Source organism: Grammomys surdaster, unplaced genomic scaffold (genome assembly GCF_004785775.1).
Source record: "Grammomys surdaster isolate TR1022 unplaced genomic scaffold, NIH_TR_1.0 278, whole genome shotgun sequence".
Lineage (NCBI taxonomy): Eukaryota > Metazoa > Chordata > Mammalia > Rodentia > Muridae > Grammomys > Grammomys surdaster.
In genome coordinates this window covers 1903796-1928596 of record NW_021604719.1, presented here as the reverse complement: position 1 = coordinate 1928596, position 24801 = coordinate 1903796, and the positions used below count along the sequence as shown (strand labels likewise).

General features: G+C 35.9%; 1 protein-coding gene across 1 annotated transcript in view; it reads right to left on the bottom strand.

Moving 5' to 3' along the window:
* Window positions 1-1145: 1145 nt before the first annotated feature.
* Spink5 (serine peptidase inhibitor, Kazal type 5) overlaps window positions 1146-24801 on the bottom strand; it is a 59116-nt gene continuing 35460 nt past the window's right edge. The window contains exons 17-32 of the mRNA XM_028777198.1: window positions 24034-24161; window positions 23367-23427; window positions 20379-20506; window positions 17283-17370; window positions 16006-16133; window positions 14533-14602; window positions 13747-13874; window positions 13505-13583; window positions 10816-10943; window positions 9796-9868; window positions 9027-9116; window positions 8794-8921; window positions 7633-7729; window positions 6790-6920; window positions 4449-4539; window positions 1146-2756 (exon numbers count right to left, since the gene is read on the bottom strand). Of these exons, the coding sequence (XP_028633031.1) occupies window positions 2739-2756; window positions 4449-4539; window positions 6790-6920; window positions 7633-7729; window positions 8794-8921; window positions 9027-9116; window positions 9796-9868; window positions 10816-10943; window positions 13505-13583; window positions 13747-13874; window positions 14533-14602; window positions 16006-16133; window positions 17283-17370; window positions 20379-20506; window positions 23367-23427; window positions 24034-24161 (1566 nt within the window). The 3' untranslated portion in view covers window positions 1146-2738. The remainder of the gene's footprint in view (window positions 2757-4448; window positions 4540-6789; window positions 6921-7632; window positions 7730-8793; window positions 8922-9026; window positions 9117-9795; window positions 9869-10815; window positions 10944-13504; window positions 13584-13746; window positions 13875-14532; window positions 14603-16005; window positions 16134-17282; window positions 17371-20378; window positions 20507-23366; window positions 23428-24033; window positions 24162-24801) is intronic.

The following is a 24801-nucleotide window of genomic DNA, read 5'->3' as shown; positions in this document are numbered from 1 at the left end:
AATGACAATATAAAAATTTCTGGAGGTATCATCGTTGCTGATTTCAAGATGTACTACAGAGCAATAATAAAAATTTCACGATACTGGCATAAAAACAGAAAAGTTGATCAATGGAATCTAACTGAAGATCCAAAAGTAAATCCACCCACCTATGGATACCTCTTGATTTTTGACAGAAAAGCCAAAACTATACAATGGGAAAAAAAGAAAACATCTTCAACAAATGATGCTGGTCTAACTTGATGCCTGCATGCAGAAGAATACAAATAGATCCATATTTATTATACAGCACAAAACTCAAGTACAAGTGAATTGAACACCTCAATATAAACCTGGACGTACTGAACATGATGGAAGAGATAGTGGAATAGCCTTGAATGTATTCGAACAGGAGAAAACTTCCTGAACAGAATACCTACAGTTCAAGCACTAAGATCAATTATTAATAAATGGGACCTCATGAAACTGAAAATCCTCTATAAGGCAAGGACACCATCAAAAGGACAATATAGCAGCCATCTCCTGTAAGCAGGCAAGACTTCCATTGGAGGAATAGTGACACTAACCCAGCCAGAAAACATTAGGCCCATGATGTATCCTGCCTACAAGATGTGCAGGGGTAAATGATGGGACAGAATTTGATGGATTATGCAACCAGTGATTGGCCCAGCTTGAGACACATGCCTTGAGAGAGAGAGAGTCTAGCCCTGAAACTATTATAACATTCTATTGTACTTCCAGAGAGGAGCCTATTTAATTGTCACCAAAAAATGCTTTACCCAGGAACTTATGGAAACAGAAGCATAGACAGACATTAAGCAGAGCTTGGGAATCTTGTGGAAGTTAGGGAGGAAGGACTGAAGGATCCATTTCTGGGTGGATCTATACCAGGGTTTTAGTATGCCTTACATTCCAAATTCAGCTCACTTTCTACAGCTGTAACTACATGTCATCTTGCTTCTTTTCTTTTGTTATTCTATATCATTTTCATATATAAGGAAACATCTTGGCGGTTAAGATTTAAATTTAAAGGCTAAACTTATCTGTGTCTCAAATATTGCTTATAGGCCAAATGTAGTTTCATACAATATTCTTAATGAATTTGAATATGAGACAAAGTTTTATGATAAATATGTTAGCTAAATCAAGGAATTTTATGCATATTGAATTTATTATGAAATATAAAGGTTTTCTTGATTAGACATCAATAAAGGATTAAAAATGACATGACAAACATATTTCTCAAAGGCTCATGAAGGAGAGTTTCCAGATTTCCTACATATGACCAAGAAGGAGACATATCAGATAATCTCTGAATCAATCCTGATCATAGCAAAATTACCAGGAACATAGCTCAACAATGCTTGACAAATGGTTACTGATCATCCATTCTTTGTTCTTGATGACACAGAAAAATACAGCATAAAGAATGACTAATTTTCATTCAGTTACAAAGGACAACAACAATCATAAAATTCTATATTTGGCTTAGTGGAGATTTATTTATAAAAACAAAAAGAGCAGAGAGAAAATACAAAATTAACTTCCTAGATCCAAGTAAGTCAGTCCCACTGTGAACATTTTGTCTGTAGCTGAGAGTGGCTGGAGATATGTGAGATTCTCTGTGCTTTCTGGTGTGAAACTGGTACCTACCACAACCACAGAACACCAGCAATTAGACTCTGAGAGGAGCAGAATTCAGCAGACATTCTGAAGCCACAAGTTTTGTTTCATGTCATCCCTATCTAATACATGTATCCTTCTCAGATATTCAGATTTTCCATGGTATAGCTGCATTATCCACTATAGCCACCTACAGCTCCATGTGGCCAGTGAACACTTGAAACATGACTGGTCCAAAGTAGAAGTACTAACAGTGGAAAATACATACCAGTATCAAAGATTTATTAAATAAAACATTTATATTACTTGACTTAGTGAGTGATATATAGGGTTAGATAACATAATTACAATTAGTTTTACCTAGTTGTTTTACTAACAACTCAAAATTTAAATTATACATATGTATATGACTCATACAACATTTATGTTGGAGATTGTCATTCTAGAGTTTTACATATATTTGTAGATTCATCAATTTAGTCTTTCCCACACTGTAGGTAGAAAGCAATGGCATAATCTCAAAAATTAAAAAATAAAACCAATTATAAAGAGTTAAATAATTAGGCATGAGAAAGTAGTGGATTGTGTTTATTATAAAACATATAGTTGAAGTATGATATTTATGGAAATACAGACACTAAGTAGGGGTATGACATGCTAACAGGTAGCTTCATACATGTATTGGCTGCCTGAGAGCCCATATTGCTCTACCTCTTCAATTATGGGAGCAACTTGCCTACCACTGTGTTCAGCAAGACAAGGGGTACTGTATATTCAGCCACTATTTAAAAATATTCCTATTATCTAGCAGTGATAAACAAATCCCCAAAAGGATGTTCTGCTCAGTTTTTACTTTTATTAAACAGGCAGCTGGATAGACAACATTGTGATCAGATTTCCAGAGCACAGAATGAGTGGAGATTTCTCCACATCCTCAGATCACTGAGTCTAGAAGGAAAGAGATGGAAAGACTGAAAACCAGTTAGTCCAATACCAACAGCTCTGCATTATTTTCTATAGTAAAACGAAGAGTCTGAAGAATTCTTTATATACACAGGTGGTGAAGGCAGGCAGGTCAGAATCGAGGCTTAGCTTTTTCTCTGTGATTTCACCAGTCATTGCATCATTTTTTCCTGGAAATGAAAATGAATAAGTTAGGTGCTAGAACTCCTTGAAACTACAAGGATATGGTTGAACCATAAGGCAATGATATTAAATTATTATTTACTGTTATTATTAAATCATGCTCACATTCCACATACTGTGATAACTATTACCTGAGTACATACTATGCACCAAATATCAAAGTGGACACAAAGCAAACATGGCCTAACTTTGCTATTAATTGTGTATTCCCTCATGATAATATACACTGCCATTAGCAGCATCTCACAGATAAGGATATGTGCTTCACAATTTAGTGGCTTTCTAAATTGTCAAGGTCATGCCTCTGGTACAATCCTTCATTAAAAGAAATTTATTTCTGTATAATCTACAGGTAAGTTTTACATAAAGTAGTTTTTGTCAAGTGACCTACACAGGACAAAATTACAGAGAAGCATGGTCCTAGGTTATTCTATTAAATTGAGCTTTCAGAAAACTACTGGGATCTCATTGTTCTCAGATATGTATTTAAGAGGGATTATTAGGAGGAAGAAGAGTGTATTCTTTGGATACAATATAAAGTAAGCCACTAAGAATTAATATGAAATAAAATGGCAAACAATCATGGATTAAAATTGATTTAATTGATATTTATGGGTGTGTAAAGGCCTAGCATAGCTAAATTAAATGCAAGTTCACATTGGAAGAAGTTAGAAGGTTCCACCTCTCAGCAAATTATGGTGTGTCTTCCCACTGTTGATCTGAGACCAGAAATCTCCCCACATGTACTTTCCCATGCCAGAGAATAGGCTTGATTAGTTTGCAAATCAAGTAGATATTTACCAATTTTGTTATTTCTCAAGTCTTCTGTGGCATCATAATGGAATATAATAACTAATATTTCTAAGTAATATCAATATTAAATAGTATTCATTAGATGTAAATAAATATTTTTCTTGAATATAATTGAACCAATTCATTTATTTGTATTAAATAATAACTGTGAACACATTTTTTTTTCTTCTAAGTTCATACTTAAGACTTTTTCTTAAATTCCTTCTTCTTTGGGTTATTTCTTCATATAAGAACAACAACAATAATAATAATATAATGATAAATGACATTAATTTTTATGCACTGTCACAAATATTCTAAAGTCAATGTATATTGAATGTTTTCAATAATTCATTGAGATATTAAGAGTTTAGATGTGATTCACTAGAAATAACCTATATGAAAACACCAAAAACAAGAAATCAAACTCATGTTTTTCTTATTATAACACAATATTTTCATTTAGAGGTTTCTACATTATCAAGTTCTATATCATCTAGCTTGGGAAAAGGACTTCAGATACAGTCATCAGAGAGAATTCCCAAGTAAATAATGCATGTTCAAATATCTTGTTAGGTATTGAAATAGGAGGCCATCTCCTAGCACCAAGGAAAGTTAAATTCTTTGCTATATGGAGATTTGAGTATTACAAAGAAGTTTCAATCTGGCTGTTAATATCTGCCTCTCTTGGTCTTTGTCTCATCTTATAATTGGTTTATATTTATTACCACAAGCTTTAATCATTGTTTAATTAACCTGTAATAATATAGTCAATTCTGGAGTCATATGACCTGCTAATGTGGCATTTCTGGCCAGACAATTCCCAATAGAAGCAAAGCAGGACCAACAGCAACTATCACCTTAACCCTAAATGTCAGTGCACTCACAGATGAAGGTGTGCCAACAGATACTGTTTCCAAGTTGCTGCTCTCTTCACACTTCCCTTGTTTGTGTATCTGTGTATTAGTCTGACGCATCCTAAAAAAGAAGAGATATTTCAATGATAGGAAAATACGCAGATATAATGAGACAAAATGTAGATAATATTTGAGTACCATGCAAACTGGAATTAGCATTAAAGCAGAGGATATTCATTGAAATATCCATTTCCCTGTTAGTAAATCACGCATACTCTCCCTTTTTTGTTCCTAACTTATTTTGTAGTTCTAAACCTATTTCACCACATTTCAACCATGATAGAGTCAATAGGTTCTTAATAAAAAGATCTTTCATAAATTTTAATCTCCTTTAGACTTTGTGTGTGTCCATGTGTATATGTAAGTGTGTGTCCATGTGTGTATGTTATGAGCACTCACACTCACGTAGCATGGCACAGATATAGATGTCAGAGGACAACTTTTCGAAACCAATTTGTGGCTTTCACTGTAGGTTTTGACGATTGAATTCAGGTAGGCAGGTGGAGACAGCCAGCTGAACCATCTCACTAGCCCATGTGACTTTATTCTTAAAACAGAAAATTAGCTCCCATGGAGAAATTTGATTATATCATGTATCTATAATATAACTTTAGGGATAGACAATAAAACAAAATCGAACAATACAGGGTTATTTCTAGAACATGTAATAATATTTGAGAGAATTTCAAGATACTTAAAGACCCTTCACTTAAGAAATGTTATAAAGGAAGATCCCACATCTCATCTCTGGTGACAGGGAAGGATCCATTGTCTATTGCAGAAGTAGAATTTGTTTTGGACATTGCTTAATATGAAGTTGTTCCGCTATAGCTTCATCTAACCCCTTAGAAAAAAATTGGTCTCTCTTCCATGAGAAGCATGAGTCTTCACAAGAAGCATTAGTTTCAGCTTCTTTAGCTGAAGCATGCACCTGAAGTGCATTAAGTTTCAATTATGAGAGCAATTCCATGAAGCTTTCTTGATTAGAGGGCTGCCTTGAGTTGGCATAGCTAATATAAAGTTTGATTAAATAATGCCAACGATAAAGGTTCTTAGGTTTATAATAAAAAAGTCTATGAAGGATTTAGGGGTAGAATTCAGTATATATACTGAATTCCTGGAAAGGTGAATTCATTCCTTAATAAAATATTTGATTTCCATTGATATATTCAGGGAACCCATGAGCTGATAGATGTTGAATCCACACATTATACACCTTTTTTATATTATCAAAGGAATTTCCAGTCTCACAAACAGGAGTGGAACCACTTCATTGGAGATGATAATAGTACAGTAGTAAATCCACAATTATTTAGACCCAGAAAAGCAAGAGTATGATGAGTGTTGTGATATTTGATAAATGTGAGGTCTCTATCAGGCTCACCTATGTAGTAAGACAATAACATGAGTCAACATCAGGTTTTAAAACTTGATGTTGAAACGGGACATATCACCACTGTGTACTTACAAGTAAAATGGCATGTAAGCATACAGTTCATATTCACGCTTATGAAACATAGCCACCATACTTCCAAAGAAAACTGGTCACAGGAAAACTGAGAGAAGGTGACTGATGTACATAGGGGAAATGAGAAGTTATTGAATAGTCAACATTTGAGAAGAAAATTGACAACACTAAAACAATTGGTGAAAGAATGAAACACTCTGGACTTAAACTATGCTTTCATATGCAAGTTCTGCTCAGTAGCCAGTGAACTCAGCAGCTTAAGGAATTGTCTTCAATTTCTTCATCAAAGAAATTGAGACGTCAAGGATGAGATAATCACCCAAGATGTCCAGACAATAGGAAAACTTAGAACAGACATCATATAGGTCATTTATCTTAGTATGCTTTTTATTGAATGGTTTAGGTCCATTATGAGGAAAGCTTAGAGGTTATGGGAAACCAATGACTATCATATAGTTATTATAGATGTTGTAGGTGGTACAGAAATCATATGTGTGATGGTTTTCAATGGTTTTATTTTCCCATGTGTCACTCTCATGAATCTGCATGAGTCTGCATGGGCTTATAGAAATGTTCTCCAATTATTCTGATCTCACCACCACTCTGATCTCCTACTACTTTAAATTATAAAGTAATAGAAACAATACAATTGTAATAAAAGAAATACTATTATATAGTTTTTGTTTTAAATATGAGAAGGATAAGCCACAAATTTTGAATTTTGGGCTGATGGTTAATAGATACCTTTAAATAGTTGTACTTAATATCAGTGCACTAATTTTGGCAACATTACAGCTGGAAACCTCTACACTGGAAGTAGAGATGTACAATAAGGGTACTCACAGGTTTTCATGACAGAGCATACAAGGGTTGTCATATGTTTGGCCATCATCACCACAGACAGGGTTTAAATTCCTTGGGCAAAGATAACCCATCCTGGGTAATATTCGGTAGTTTTTACACATGTCAGAGTCCTGCACAGGTAAAATGGAGAGCAGAGTTTCTTAAGAACTTTTAACAGGTTGTAATGGGATTGGAGCAGCATTAGTTTTCCTAATTGCATCTGAGTCGATGATTAAGAAGAGGGCTGTGATATATATTATTCAAATGCACATATTGTTTGACATCATATTGGGTGGACATATAAGCTTTGGCTTCTTCTAACCAGAGAATTTTAGCATGCAAGAAGAAATCAAGAATAAATCAGTAAAAAGGACACTTTAAGAAAATGAGGCTTAGTAAGCTGGTCATGGTTCTAGGGAGGATTCTAGAACAAAAACCATGCTAGAACAATATTCACTTTTAAAAATTAATTAAATTAATTACCTTGAAAATGAACATTTGTATGGGCCTGCTGCTTCAAGGTACTGATTACTCTATGAGATCAGATTCTATTCTCAAAAAATTAGGTCCTCCTAGCTCTGGTCTCTCTATCTCCCCAAGATCTACTCTGGTCTTTATCTTCTGTGATGGAAAATAAATACATGAAAAAATGTGCTTCTTTTTCTCAGCCACACTACCTCCTGTGCATATGGCAAAGACTTGTAAACAAAGGTTCTCATTATGCTGCTCCAGACAAATAACTACAATGCCTTTTCAAAAGCTGCTATTGAGCTACTGCCAGGCTTACCAATCCCAAAGAACAAAGGGTAGCCACCCTGAGAAATCCAAGGAGAAGCTTCTTACCAAAGAGGAGCTGGAAAATTCTGGACCACCTTCTTTAGTAGACCTAATGTGTGAGGACTTTTCTTGAAGCTCTGACCTTTCCAAAGCTTCTTTTTCACTGGAAGAAGAAAGAAAAGAATATTTAAAAAAGAACATTCACAACAATTAGCTCTGTATCTTCTCATGGAAAGATAGATAGTCTTGGGGAAAGATGAGGGAACATTCCTTCAGGATATGACCAGAAAGAGATGTTTTAAAAACACACAAAGGTGACTAATACTGAGCAACACTGATAATCCATCAAAAGCCATCCTCTATGGACACCTAAGGTATATTGATGTTGTTTTTATGACTGCTTTAAACCACCTGTGTCCACTCAGCTTGAAATGTGTTTGTCCATCAATCAAATCATTTAGCCCATGAGATCCTTTTTAATGTATTTTAAGGTCTACAACTTATGTTTTTAAAATGGCTTTTCTTTTGAATCAAGAATTTGGAATGAGAGTCTATACTTAGAGAAGGGAGGAGATGTCAGGGGCAGCCCTGCTTACACACTGAAGGCCTAAAATCAGCCATAGCCCTAAAATCAGCAATAGGCCTGTCATACATGTATACTAATACCAAGTCTTGGGTCTCAGTGGAAAAACATTGAAACAGACGGCTATAAGCTAATGTAAACAGGCAGCTTTTGTGGAAATTTACAAGCCTGAGTAGTCATAGATCTTGTAAATAGGTAGCCTTGGCAGACAATACCAACTTAGATAAGGACAAGTGAGTCATAGGCAGAGTTATAGTGACCTGTCCCCTGAACCATCACCCAGCCAATACCCGGTTCTGAAAGATATTTGTATTCCTTCTGAACACCCATGCTCCAGTGTCATCCCCTTCCCCACATCCTGCCTTTCTGTGTTTATAACCCCTGTGTGAATGAATTATGATTTAAGAAAAAATAAATAAATTATTTAAAAAATAAGAATTTGGAATGAGTACCCTGGTAAGAACACACAACTTTATTTCCCATTTCCAGACCCAAGCACTCTTTCTGCTGCATCAAGTGGTCTTAACTTGTGGCCTTTGGTTATGTTTTTGAATTCTTTGGACTCACATACATGTATTCAATGAGCAATTTGTAAGAATGTGAGTTCCTTGCTGTCTGGCTCTGAGGATAACGATTGTACTCACAGGACATCGCGGCACATGTAGCACTTATTCTGATAAATGGCTCCATCAGCACCATGCACTGGGTCATCCATTTCTGGACATATAAACTTTTCATTCTTCATGAGATTTCGAAACTCACTGCATGCATCCTAGTAAATGAGAAAGGGAAGATGAACATGAGCTTTCCTTTGTTGATGGTGGTTTTCTCAAACTCAGCTTTAGGAGATATCTTTTGGCTCTGGGCTGGTACTCACTTCACTGATCTCATGGATGGAGGGCAAAGAGCTCCTGGCCTGCCTAGGTTTGACATCTTCTGGTGTGTTATGAACTTCTCCACACTGGTCCTGAAAGGCAAGGGTACATAAGACAAGACTTGATAGACACCCCTCACCTCTTACTGATTTTGCCCTCCTCTGATGGTTCCACACTCTTAAGCCAAGGAGACTCTCACAGCAATCTGTGCTAAAAATGTGATGGTCACTGTGAATGACTGTACAAAGATGTCTGCTTTATTATGAATCTTGATACGCAAAGAGAGAAAGTATTATAATACATGCATACTATTGATTCACAGATGCCTGGAAAGTCATCTGGAGAAAACAGAGAAAGACATCAAAGAGAAGATAAACAGAGGGCTTGAGATGTCTGCTTGCTATGTGAGTCATGATACTCAATATCAACAAGCTGTCTAGAGCCTCCGTTCACATGTACAGTGTCAAATATAAGCATGCAGTTGTGAAAGAAAGCTGTGTCCTTTGGTTTTCCAATCCATAATTCTGCTAAACAGAAAGACAATAACTCACATACACTATAGGAGAATTCTGTAAGAATTTTTAAAAGGATATATCCGTGTGTGTGTGTGTGTGTGTGTATCATATTAAGACAGAAAGTAAAAAAGTCAAAACAAAATTTTCAAGTAAAAAAGTTAGTATCTTTATTATTTAAGGACTATAAGGGAAGGTGAAATACTGAGGGTGATGATAAGGCCAATATTTAATATTGAAGGTTTAATTAAAACACAACCTTTGCTTCATTTGTGGGCCGGGAGCGTGAGTTTTCTTCATCTCTCATTTTTCTTTCACTAGCTTCGCGATCACTGCAGAATTAAAAAAAAAAAACTGAGTAGTATTTCTAGGATTATATTGAATTATCTTTAAGCAAGTATTTTTTATAATACTAAACATTAACATATCTGATAATATTGTCTCAAGCCTTCAAAATATCTAGACATACATTATATGTGTTGTCTCCGATGGCAAAAGTCTTCATATCTTTTTATGGCAACAGGTTCAAAATTTAGTGATTCTGTTGCTTTACTACCATCCCAAATCAAGGGATTTTAAAGGACTGTTGTTTATTAAGAGAATACAGTGAGAGAGATAGCTCAGCCATTAAGAGGACTGATTGCTTTTCCAAAGGTCCTGAGTTCAATTTCTGGCAACCACATGATGGCTCACAACCACCTGTAATAGGATCTGATGCCCTCCACAGTCTGAAGACAGCAACAGCATACTTGTAATAAATGAAATACATACATCATAAAAAAAGAGAATAGTGTTTATTTTACCCTATCATATAGACAATAGCTTCATTTCTCTTCTTGTGATGCTTTACAGTTGTATTCCACTTAAACTTTCAGTTTTATTTGTTCTTCACACAGTTATGATTCTCCAAAGTTTAAGAACATTTTAGAAAATATTATCTCTTTGAATCTCCACCAAAACTGTATGTATGGTCATTGTGGTTATTTCAACATTCAAGATGAACTGCATTTCTGTGAAATACATGACTCTCATCAGTGCCTAAACTCCTTTCTTTAAAGGACACTGACTTGGAAATGTACCACCATAGTAGCCTCAAGTATGGTTGTGTTTCTTGTTTAAAACAATAGTTTCTCATTGAGTACTTTGAAAATCAACTGTACTTTTATAAATGAGGATGTCTTTATGTATAATGTATGAAACTAAATGTCTTTAAGTGACAGAAATTCCTTTCTGGCAACAAACTGATTGATTAAACTCATTGGTAAGCTTCTTCACTTACAATATCATCTGACACATGGCACACTTGTTAACATGAGTCTTGCCATCTGGGCCTTGAATGGGATCATTTTCTCTGGTGCAGATCAGCCTTCCATCTAGCTGCATGCTCCGGAATTCATGGCATTGATCCTGACAAGAGGACAGGGAAACATATTGCTGCTGTAGCCTAAAATTTATCATCTAACAGCGCTAGGATAGTGAGAGAGTAAGAGGCAGATCCCTGACTCACTCTAAACGTTAACCATCTGAAAGAACCATGGTAGTGAGGTACGGACTCATAATAATTGGAGGAAAATACAGAAAATGATATTTCATGGATGGACTTAGATTTAATTAATTTGTCTTCATTGGAATTCCCTTTCTGCATAAGACAGCTCACCTCATTTGTACACATTGTGAATCTGTGTCTCGGATCTGCCTGTCTGCAGCTGTACTCACTATACAAAATACAGAAATGATGGTGGCATTATACACTCAGAGGCAGAGGCAGGTGGATTGCTGCGATTTCCAGGCCAGCCTGGTCTACAAAGCAAGTTCCAGGATAGCCACACCTACACAGAGAAACCCTGTCTCCAAAACCAATCAAGCAAACAACCAAGCAAACAACCAAGAGAGCAAATGAAAATATAGAATGAACTGAAAATATTCACCTGGCTGGTTCTCTCATTTCAATCTGTGAATTCCAGGGATCCAACTCAGAGTTCCAGGCATGGTGGCAAATGCCATTACCTCCTAAATCAGCTTGCCTACATAATCATGTCTTAAAGATATTTTCTATCATGTGCATTACATGTTGGCTCATGTGATGTGCATCCATTATTCTCATTTTACATTTTATAAAAGGCTCAGAAAAATTAAATAATCAAATTAATAATGGATTTGTGACAAGGAACCTACTTTAGACTTTCCTCATTTTTACCTCTACTTTTACATGATGGAGAACAAAGTCCATTTATAAGAATATAATACTGTCTTTTCTATAAAAAAAAAAACTTAAAACATCGTCAAAGGAACCGTTCCCATGAGATTTTTACCTTGAACTTCCCTTAATGGCAAAGAGACCTTTGGAGATGCCATCTTTAAAATACTGATAGTGACTGAGAGTTGCTTTTGTCCACCCACAGACAATCACACGCATTTTTAATAGACTGAATTCTTAAAATTATCTCTGGAGTTGAACATCTTATCACTGTAAAATTATCTCTGGAGTTGAACATCTGATCACTGTTTTATGTGTCTCGCAAACATTAGCTAGAATTATTTTCTTTTCCAGATGCTCACAGTACTGCACACATACATATGAATAGTGGCGCTCATGTTTAGCTTACTGCCATCTTTGGGAAATTGATCTCCTGATCTTGTTTGTGTGTAGTTTTGTCTCTTGAGCTTTTCTTAGATGTAAAATTAAACAATTCACAAGATATTGTGTGTATGTATGTGAACTGTTTAGACATAAGAGTTTTCAAATCTTGTTTTGATTTGCACTCATAAAGAAATCTATATCTCTCTTTTGACACAATTCAAAGCAATAATTTATATTCAGAGAGAATTACAACTTTGTCTTTCTAATTGAATTTCATAGTTTAGTGAGATATGCTGTAAAATAATGAATATTCTGTGCTGTCCTTATGAACAGGTGAGCACTATCAAAGCCCCAAACAACACTAGGTGGCAGTCAAGAGCCATTTCGAGAGGTTACCATACACAGTCCAAATTTACTTGTTTCCTTGATTGAAATTTTGGTGCTTTTCTTTTCCTCCCAGACTCCCAAGCCCAGCCCCTTCCCCTGGCCCAGTTGAGTTTTAAAGCTTCAAGTGATAGTCACTGAGTAAGTAGTCACAACGCTTTGATAATTGTTGCTGGTTCCTGGGTTAGTATTGTTTTGAGGGCTTAGAGTGATATGCTATATTTTTAATAGAGCTAGCCATATCGTTTTTTGTTTACTATCAAATTTTGAGAGAGAATGGAGATTTCAAAATAATAGTAGTTAAATGAATTCCCTTTACAACGAACCTGTTAGGGGGCTTGTGGCTTTAAGATAGTCATTACACTAAGTCATGGAGTCTAGGAGATCAGAGGTCAGGCCATACCTCTCTTGATGGTTCTGGTATCTACCATACCTGAGGTTACTCTGGCCTTTCCTTTTTTGGAGGCAAAAATAAATGTGTAAAATATGTGCTTCTTTATTTCTGCACACTGTCTCCTAGGCCTATGGCAAAAACTTGCACATAAATGCTCTTATTTGTGTCACTCCAGCCAGACAATTCTGATGCCTCTCCTGAAACTAGCTTTGAGCTATGGCCAGGCTCCCCAAACCTTAGAGCTCTCTCTACCTCTCTGGCTTTCATGGTCTATTTTTTTGTTGTTGTTCTTTCCCTCAGTCAAGTATCTCTCTCATGCTGTCTGATGTAGCTTTTCTCTGTAAACTAACTTTGTAACTTAATGGGTTGGTTTTAGAATGTCTATAGCTTTCTCATACTTCATGGTCCTGTTATATTGTCTCTGACATGAGGGATCATCCCTCATAAAATTCACCTAGTTCATCATGGCCCAACCCTGACTCCCATGGGTGCATATCTATTAATAAAGCTCATTGTCTGACAGGTAATTCCATGCTAGCTTCCAGCCATCACTCAACTCTCCATAACACGAACCCCCAACTTCATATGTTAATATGTCTGAAATGTTACCTCCTTATCGCTCTTGTTTTCCCCCGTGTTTCTCTTGTCTTCATCCTCTTTCTTTTTCTTTTCAGCAGCTTCTCTTTCCCTGAGTGAAGGAATTGAAAGAAACATTTCTACTAATGTGAATAAATACCTCATTGGTTATAGGACTCACTTCTAAAACGGTTGCTGTTCTGCTCAAACTGCTGCAATGTGATTATTACACTATCCAGACTCCCAGCCAAACCTCTGTTTTGAAAAACACTTACAGTCTTTCTTTGCACATGGCACACTTATTGCCATGAGTCTTGCCATCTGGACCTCGGGTAGGGTCGCTTTCCCGAGTGCAGAGGAGTTTTCCATTTTTCATTTGACTTCTAAACTCATCACACACATCCTGAAAGGAAAACAGGAAAAACAATCAGAAATGTGTTTATATAGTATCTCACAAAGATTTCCACTTGAAAGTCTGATAGTCACTTAACCATGCTGAGGTAGCCAGGACTAAGTACATCATTCATATCCTAAGTTCTAGAGTTTGTAAATATGTTGCTTTATCAATTATGGCTAAATGCAGAATTAAGAGTACCAATCAGTTGTATTTGAAGTAGGGACACTATTCAGGAGTAATGGAGGGGACTCATTATAATCACAAAAGTTTATTATATTCAAGCCAAGGAATTGGTATCAGAAGGATAGTCAGATTGAATAAGCATGCTGGCTGAAAGGGCCTCAAACCAATGAGGGCAGGTAGTTCCTAGAAGTCAATAGGATGAAGAAACATCCTACTCTGGAGCTTCCACAAAGGAACACAACTCCACCAAAACCTTGATTTTAGTGGGGTCATTTTAAACCTCTGGTCTCCAGGAATGAAGGGCAATAGCTTGTGTTACTGTGAGCCATTTTCTGTAGTAACTTTATAGCAGCATTATAAAATCCCAAGTTAGCTCTGATATCCTAAAAGAAAGATTTCCACTGACCATGTGGATAATCTCATCCCACATTTTTGATGGCTTAAAACAAAATGTCCCATCCAAACTTCAGCAATGCCTCACCTTTTTTTCTGATCTAGTCCCATTCGATCTTGAGGCAGAATTTTTATTTTTTTCATCCAATTCTCTTTGCCTATGAGAGAAAGGGTGGTTAGACATATTGTTGACACAAATGAAAGGATGAAGGGGCCTGGGGGCACCTCTTGTACTTATTCTTTGAGAGCCACAGCTACTTCTGTTACTAACATAGTAGGCTAAGAGTCCCTTCAACAAAAAACACATTATCAAATCATTTGACAACAATCTTTACAGTTAGTATTCCAACTCATCGCTACTCTTAGTTCACATTCCTAGAGCAGTGTTCCATGATTTTGAGATAAAAAAAATCATCATATTATTATTTCTTATAGTATGGCCCAAATAGATTTTTAATAAAGTAATAGAGAAATAAAAAAATCAAAGAAATGCAAGTCATAATTTTTAAACAAAGTTAATTATTTAAAATAGTGGGTACCTATAATGACATAGCATGGAGAAATTATAAGTATAGTCATTCCTCTTGTCTGAAACCTTTAGTAATTGCCTGGAGAATTGGTAGATTGTTGCCTCACAGACATGAAGACCAGAGTTCAAATCTTCAGTACTCATATCAAAAGCAGAGGTTGGTGGCAGATGCTTATAACCCAGCAATGGGAAGACAGAGGCAGAGATCTATGAAGGCCACTGGTCAGCCAGCATCAGATCTCCCAACAACAATATATGTTACACATGATAATAACACAGAACATGCTCTAGGCTTATGTACAGAAAAACTGGACTCTATCTAGAGCCCTCAAGTCCATTCTTCATGAGACTTTTCAGAAAACAAATTTCACTTTTCTCATTATGAGAATGTCAGCATTTTGGTAAGAGTTCATCACCTAGCCTTCAGAAAAGTGAAGAATGCATGAATTATACCTTGTGGATGGGAGGTAGAAACTAGTTATTTATTAATCACATACCAATTAAATACCACAACTAAAAGCATCCATAAGATGTTCATGGTTACTTAGGATTATTTCAGTTTATAAATTGGACTAGCAGCAATTGTGTTAGTGACCCTAATGAGATGAATCAAAGTAGCTGAACTATGTCATAAAATACTCTGAAAAGATTCACAAAGGGAAAATAAATAGAAGTAACCATCTCCTGTTTCTGTAACTGAGTATGTTAACTGACAAGAAGTCAGCTGTCTTAAACACTGTCCAGCTATTCCAAGTGATCATCACTAAATCTCACTAGGTTAAGGAAAGGGATAACTTCCTATACTGATGACATTTAGAGGTCACAGAACTACAATGACAGAGGACTATCAGTCACTTTAATTAACTGATCCCCTTGGCCTTATGCTGCTTAGGAGATATAAGAAACAAAAAGACCATCGGGGGTTAATGCAAAGAAAGTTTATGGAGGGAGTCATGGAAAAGAAAAAATGTCTTTCATTGAGAAGAAATGTCTGGCTGTCTTTTAGACACACTTGACATGAAAAGCACTTACAGTAGCTCTTTACACATGACGCATTCATTGTTGTATGATTTCCCATCGGCACCACGTACAGGTTCACTCTCTCGAGTACAGCTGAGTTCTCCATTTTTCATGCGTTCCCAATATTGAGCACATTCGTACTGAAAAGGAAGAAGAGAGCAGGCCACATAGTTATTCAGTCTATTGTGCTATTACTGAGTTCATGGAGTGATCAGCATCACAAACACATTTCCTTTCACCCTTGTAAATATTTGATCACCTTGGGTTGTTGTCCACAGAAAAAGGAGACAGGGCTACATTCTTCTATATTCTAATTATAAAGGGCAAGTTTTCGTAGCTTTATTTACACAGGGAAATTATAAAGTGCTTAAGGCCTGATAGCACAGATCAAAGGTCAGAAAACTGTATACCAAAGACCAAATCTACATATCTCCTTGTTCAGATGTATTTTCAATGAAAGTTTTTCCTTTTTTTTTATTTAGGCATTATTTATAACTCCTGCTCCAGAATAAGGCAACATGTTCATCAGACAGGTTCCACTGGAGATGACAGACAACCAGCCTGAACATATCTACTTTCTAAGAGAGACAATCCATCGTCCTAAAGCATGTTATAACGAAACAGAAAAGACAGATTTTATTGCAGGTAGTATATTTGGGAGAAAAGAGATGGCCTTGGTTTCTCCAAGGCTATAAAATAGGTGAATTGGCAACAGAAATCTCATGAAATGATGCTGTATCTCATACAATAGTGACATGCTGGTGCTGTAAAATATCTCAAATGTTCTCAAGGTAACTAAATTATTTTCCTCTATCTCTTTAAAAGAACATTGGGATAAGAGAGATGAGGTAATTTATTCAAAGTTTCACAAGTCCATATGGTAAGAGGCCAATTGTACTGAATCCACAATCTGCTCTGTTTTATCATACTGTCCTGCCTTGGAGAGTAGAAAAGTTAATTCAAAGACGTAGCTTCATCCACAATAATAAAAAATAGTGAAAGAAAGTGAAGACGATGAGCATGAATATTACCACAAGGACTAGAGTGCTAACAATGGGCCAGGAGACTGGGCCTTTAATTACTTCCAGATCTAAAGAAACCAAGAGTCACGGAGTAGCAGGAAGTGGTAATGCCTTGACCTGACTGGACAGTCTGAAGTGGAAGACGATTCTTCCAAGGACTTGTTTGGTTTCTGCACCCCTGCAGTACCCTTGACTTTGCGCCGTGGCACAATCCCACTGTAATAAGTTTAGCCCACTCTGTTAGTGGAAGTCAGGAATAAGTCTCACCTTAGCCTTCGCACCGCTGGAGCTCTGCCCTGCAGAGATTCTCTGATTTTCCCCTTCTTTCCTCTTTCTTTCTTCGTTTTCTTTCTCGCTGAAAGTTAGAAAGTGAAGGAACGATAGTTTACTGAAGGAAGACCACATTTCTATGAACCTATCAAACACCTCAATTGGGTCTAGATTGGTTATCAGTGTTTGTTTAACATCTGTTATAGGCTCTCTTCTCGAAAATACCCCAGACGGAATGTTTGGAGTCTTGTACTTGACGAAGTTTTTATAGTACTCAGAAAACATATACTTAACTGCCAGCTAATTGGAATTTCCTAAATGGTTGTTCAGGACTTTAAGCTTTATTTCTTAAAATCTTTTCCATGTACAAGAAGACTCAAATATAGTCAGTTTTTAGCAAGTATGATCTTCCTCCTATATTTTTTTGCTTTTCGAAAACAAAACACCCAAATCACTTGCAACTGTATTCTTTCTTCCAGCTTGCACGTGTTGCCCATTAATAACTCCCTATCATCACCTGCCTTCACCTTGACCACTTGTGTCTTTTTCCTCTTTCTACCTGCCCCACCTCCCCACTGGATAATGGCTGCCCATCAATGCCGTCACATCAGTACCATTCATTGTTAGACTTTTCCTTCTTTTCCTTCTATTGATCACTGCTGTTTGCTCTTTCCTAAATGAATCATATTTCTATCATTTCCTCTCCTAACTGAAACGTTTCTGCATCCCTCACTATACATAGAACAGACATCAAAATCCTTGGTTTGACACTCAAAAATTGGTAAAGTCCTAACTACTAAGTGTTTGTTTCTTACATACCACAACTCTCTTAATTTAGACCTTATGCAATTCTGTTTTGTCAAAGGACCTGTCATTGATACAATCTTACCCCAATTATAAGATTCAGGTCTATTTCCACCTAAAACTTTCTATTAGCTGTCCATTCACAGAATTACCAAAGCCAGTTACCAGCACTGCTTTTCTTTAACAATCCCTGCTTTGTATTTCATTACCTTATATTCAGACAACAGCTGGTAGACTGCATGTAGCCCATAGTTGTCAAGTATGTGAATGCGAGTGTATAAAATATTTGGCAACATTAAAGATTTCTGAATATGTGATGGTCAAAAATTAATTCCCAATGAAGATGTCAACAAATCCTCAACATTACCCATACTGCATTATGCTTCACTGCAGCATTAACTTCAAACATGTTCCACTGTGTGAATTGTCAGCCACTCAATACCATAGAAAATAGCCTACTATCTCAACTCATGTTCAAAACTCTTACAGGTTATAAACTGCAGTGCTTTAAATTTTTTGTACATTAAAATTTTTATGTTTTTACTGGAAGATAATGACTTAATTATGGAAACTAATGACTTTCAATTATCTCCTACCAACACTTTCAGCATAGATAGAGCAAACAAGTTAATGTTTTGATTGCACTATATTAAAGTTTGATTTTAGAAATTACTCTATGAGATGCTGACTTGTATTTCATAAAACAATTTTCAAATAAATTTTGTCTTCAGATTAGAAAATAATTTCCACCAATTTCTGAAAAGACTTCAAGTGTACTTTGTGATTTAATATTCAATATTTATGCAAAACTGCATTCTCAGCATTAATGATTACAAAATCAAAATATTATCAATTTTGAAAAAAATGGAAAATGTTTTGTGTCCTACAGTAAGAACTATTCGTCCAAGATCTAATTCTTAATTTATAGTTTAATAATATCATCCATTCCTATGATTTTTCTCTACTTAAAATGGCAACTAATCATTCTATTTAAAGTTCTTTATGATAATTACAAGTGTTTGATTTGCATATTTATTTTACATACCCAGAGACACAATAAAATTTTCTTAGTGAAAAGAGGCTGTTAGTGGCAAAGGTTTAAGAACCGCAATTGCATGATTTCTGAAAAATGTCTCATTCACTTTTGATTAATCACATACACTGATTATTATCGGCGCTTAGTAAATGTCTCTTGAATGATTTGCATATTTTAGATGTAGTTCTAAACTTTGAGTGATGCATTCAATATGTTTTCCTGAAATATGGTATTTCCTGGAACACAGAATGATCAATAAAACCTATGTATTTTCTTCCTACATGGAATTGTAAGATAAATCATAGAAGAGATCTATTTGACAATGGATAAAAGGTTAGAAGGAAATATAGAGTTATCTACTGAGAACTAATAAAAATGCAATAATTTAGTAGTATATTGTCTGTTTCTAGAATTATAAATATTGGAGATGATGAGAGGTCTACCTGAATATACTTTCTTTCTCAAGCAAGTAATATCATGTTCAGTATTGCATGTGTGTATTTCTATCTCAATTATTCCCTTTCCTACTTTTCTCACTCATAATAGGAACTGTATTTGTGTGTTTCACAATATTACATATGTGTAAGTTTGCATGCTTGTTACCTTTTCCACTCTCTCAAGTCATTTTAAGAACTGAATTGTGTGTTTCATAATATTATATATGTGTAAATCTGAATGCTTCTTGTTTCTATCACTCTTCCAACTTACAGTAGGGGCTTTCATATACAACATTTTATACATATGTACATATACATATATGTAAGTCTGCAGGATTGTTGCTTCTCCCACTCTCCTGACTCACAGTAGGAATTACCTTGTGTACCTCTCATATATAATATTATGTATGTATATTCTACATACTTGTTTCTCTCTTTCTCTCTCAACTCCCAATAGAAACAGCATTTTGTATCTCTTATATACAATATTTTATATTTGTAAGTCTATAGGCATGTTGCCTTTCCCTATGTGTAGACTGCCTGTTGGAACTACAATGTGTGTCTCATGTGTAGTCTGAATGTTTGTTGCCTTCCCATTCTCCTAACTCACAGTGCAGACCGCCTTGTGTGTCTATCATATACAATATTCTATATGTGTAAGTCTATAGGTTTGTTGCCTCTCCCAATCTCCTGAATCACAGTAAGAGCTACATTATGCATTTCTCACACGCAGTACTATATAAGTCTGCATTCAGGCCCATTGCCTCTCCCCATATCCTCATTCACAGTAGTAGCTTCATTGTGTGTCATACTTACAAGACAGCCTTGCACATGGCACACTTGTTGCCATGGGTCTTGCCATCCGGGCCACGCACAGGATCATTCTCTCGTGTGCAATAAAGTTTTCCACCTTTTAAAAGAGTCAAAAATTCACTGCAATCAACCTAAAAGAAGAGAATTACAAGGGTCTAAATATTTTCTTTGATAGCATTTTGTTGGCTTCTTATTTGGCACTTCTTGGAAGAGAAAATTAAAAATGACCAAAGGATTTTCTCCTCTTGTGATTTTATTGTTCAGTTCCTAGCAAACACACAGGACATATAAAAGGCTTTATTGGTTCATCCACTTTAAAATTGAGCCCTGGATCCACATGTGTGTAAAATTCACTTAGTAAACTGGACTTTACCTTTATATATTGTTTACATTTATTATTTCTTTAATGTGTATGCATGTGTGTACATGGTGAACCTCTGAGGATAACTTACAGGAGTCAGCTATCCTCTTCCACCATGTATTTCATGGGAACTGGACTCATATTGCCAGGCTTGGTGTCAAGAACTTCTAATCGCTGAGTCATCGCACTGCCTTTAAACTACATTTTCTGAGGATTTAGGCATAATCTTACCTCAGGAGTTTATTTGTTATTCTGTCATAATGCAATTAAAGAATATACATATCATAAAATCAAACACTTTCATACTCTGAAGAAAACCTCAAAGTTCCTCTATCATTTCTTTCTACTTTCTTGATCACTTCTACATTATACATAATAAAAATAATTTGCAATTTTTAGATTTTGAAAAATCTAGTAAGACATGCAGCTATTCCATTTCCATCAAGATGGTTCATCCCTAAAGGAATTTCTACCAGATAGCTGCAACAAGTTAGCTACAGAACTACTTTGAGAAATATTGGAAAAGAACCCTAACAAATCTTATAAAATTCCTTTATTTAAGGTTTATCTTCCTAAGTTAATAAAAGACAATGAGTATGCTCCTTGAGACCAATATATGAAGAGTATTTTTTTTTATTTTTAGAAAAAAAACAGGAATATTTTTCTTCTTCCAAATTAGATTTTTCCCAATATTTGAAAAAAATCTTTTCCCCTTCAACAACTGTTTAAGTCAGTTTACTAAAATAATTGACTTTGGCAACCTCTATCCCTAGCTCAGCACTGACAGACGTAATCTGCTTAACCATCTCAGAAGTACTGTGTAAGACCAATTGTCACTTGTAGATTCTCATCTGGAAACAATTCCATATCTTAGAGCTTCTACACAAGCTGTTTCTTTTTCATGATTCTCAATGTCTTGGTGGGCCTACCAGCTCAGCCTTTCCCTTTCAGATACTGTTTTTTTCATTCTCTGATCAAGTCAACCCTTCTCTTCTCTAGAGACTTCCTACTGAGGCTGGAGAGAGTAGCTGGAATTTGGTGAATCTTACTCTTTGTTCTACAAGTATCTTTTCAGTATTTTTAAGTGCTACAGTTGCAGAGTTGTTTCTTGACTTACTCCTAGCTGAGTAGGGACAGGAGTAGACACAACCATAACACCAAAGCACCTGTATCTTAAAAGAGCTGGGTCTCTCATGTCTCTGAATATTCTCTTTCAAATGCTGTATATACCCAGACACTACAGATTTTCTGTTTATGGCATGAGTTTGACATGACCTGTTGCACTGATTCTCTTCCTTTCCTGGGGAGTGTGGAATACATTCCCAAGTATGGCCTGACAAGTACTACTCTGTTCAAGGCCTATGCCGTATTGTTAGAATTCCAGTTTCCTAGCAAGGAAGCTCAAATGAGGGTTCTTGCCATTCCTTAGTCAAAATGTCTCATCTATAAAAATGGAAATAAGAATATCCTTCACGATTTAAATAATGGTCAGTGTGTAGGCAATATTTGCTTGTAAATGCAGCTAAGAGTGACTTTGTTTTTCTCTTAAAATCCTCATCTCAATTTAAAATGCAATAAGAATAAGAGAATATATTTTTTTACCTGGATCTTCTTTTTCTGTGTTCATTGCCTGATCACTTAGATCACTTAGCTGATCATAATTAGGAATACAGTAAGCAATACATCTTGTCTGCTGAAGCTAATGTGAAGGTAAGACCTGCATTATACTGAAAGAGTGTCTCTTGAAGACGTTGGAAACTTAAACCACTCGCATTTTGGATTCACAGTTGCTTGCAATTCAATTGTAAGCAAACAATCCTAAAGGATTGGAAATTCAGCGGTTCTTCAGAGATTTGATTTTAGTGCTAGTGATCTTTGATGGATGCAGAGAAATTAGTCCCAACTGTAGTAAGTTATCTTGAGTTAGTCATTCTGAACAAACAAAAATATTTCTAAGGGATGATGCATTTTAAACATTTCCCCCCAAAGTTGACAAACAGAAAAAGTAAAGCAAAAATGTTTGAGGAAGAATGTGGGATTTGGGTGTCCGGATCGCTACATTAAAATTCTATTCCTCTTTGTAAGAACTTTGAAATATGGGTGCTAATACTAATAAAACATCAATTTTGCAATCAAGATATTCTTTTTCTATAGACTTAAATTTTTATTACACAATCTGAGAATCACATAAACATGAAGTTGTGTATTATGATCAAAGTTTGGCCACCCACCTCCCATGACCCTGATGTTTGTGAATAAAATTCCAAGAGAATCTAGACACACTAATGTGTTTGTAATTCTATTTTTATAGTTACAACTACAGAGTTGGTAGTAGTGACAGAGGTTGCATGACCACAAAATTAAATAATATACTCTCTGGTTACTAAGGACAGGATTTGGTGGCTAGACAATTATATAAAACTAAGGATGCATGATTAATGTCTCATGGAAGCATACTGCTTGTAAGCTAATTTAAATATACAATAAGGAAAAAGTCTTGTCAACTTCTAGACTATATAACCCTTACATTCCCTTCAAGCCAGGTCTTCAATAACTCTGTGTGTGATGTTTACAGCAAAATAGCAAAATTTGACCTTTCCATTGTATTTTGACTATCCCAGGATAAGTACCTTAACTTCTCGTTTAGCCTTTGCTCTGAAACCAGCTGCCTTTTCCTTTGCTTCTTGCTGGCTGCAAGAGACAGATGAGCAAGAATTATTTCTAACACCAATGCATAGGTTCTTTAACAGAAAAAAATCTCAGGTAGAATATCCTATTACTTCTGTGCCTCTACAAACTTATCTTGGTCATCGAAAGGTTAGTGAATACTCTCCTCTACATTGTTGTTCTTCTTTTTAACATGGCTTAAAAATCAAAACATTAATGCCATCATAAATCACCAAATAAATCTGTCCCTTTGTTTTGATGAATAATGATTTATCTTTCTTCCCAGAAAACAACTAGAAAATGATTGGTATTGACAAATTTCAGCTTGTTATTATCCAATGACTCTATATTTGTGTTAGTCATGGCAGTGACTTATTAACATAAAGAAATTATGATCCAGGGCTTTTCTATCATCAACTCTGGGGATATCTGGTATTAGCACATGACATTACCATGATGATAATTTAAATATCAGAACGCTAAAGCATCAGAAAGGAAGTACTGCCAGTGTGTAGCTTGATAATAGTATGTCCCCCAAACTCTGCACAAAGAAAGATGGGCATTGTTATTAATGTCCTGGAGTAAGCCACCCCTACATTTGGCACTGAACAGTACTGCAGCTGTACTCACAAGAAGGTCTCACACATGGAGCAGGTGCTTTTATAAATCTTCCCATCCAGGCTCTCAGTGGGTTCATTCTTTCTGGTGCAGGGGAGCCTCCCATTTCTTAGCTGGGTACGGTATTTACTACATAGCTCCTGTCAAATGAAGAAGGATTTGAGAACCAGATCACTAAATACTACAAAAATCCACCCCCCCCCACCTTGCTCCCTTTGAAAACTGTGATGTGTTGCAAGAAAATAGCACAGACAACGTGATGTCAGATATCAGCTTTAGCTGATACTCTGTGACAGGCTTAAGTAACACATTATTTGGAATGTAAGATTGGTATTACAACAATTAGAAAATATTCACCTTAAACATTATTTTGATATAGAAAGTGTAAGAGACAAAGGAATAATAACTTAGTGTCTTAGATGGTATAGAAGTTTGCAGTTTGCAAAATAATAGCAATTTTTGATCCCTAGATATCTGATAAGCATGTCTCTGTGTGCCTGTAACTACAGTATTGGAGGAAGGAGGTAGGCAAATTCCCAGGATTTTCTGTCCAGCAAGCCTACCTAGCTCAAAAGGAAAGCTACAGGACAGCAAAAGGCCCTGTCAAAGGGCTGTGAGCATGGAACTGATAACTGTTCTACTCAGTCTCCACTTCCCCATAAGGAGATGCACAACTGTACATTCATATGAGTTCACACACACACACACACACACACACACACACACAGAGAGAGAGAGAGAGAGAGAGAGAGAGAGAGAGAGAGAGAGAGAGAGAGAGAG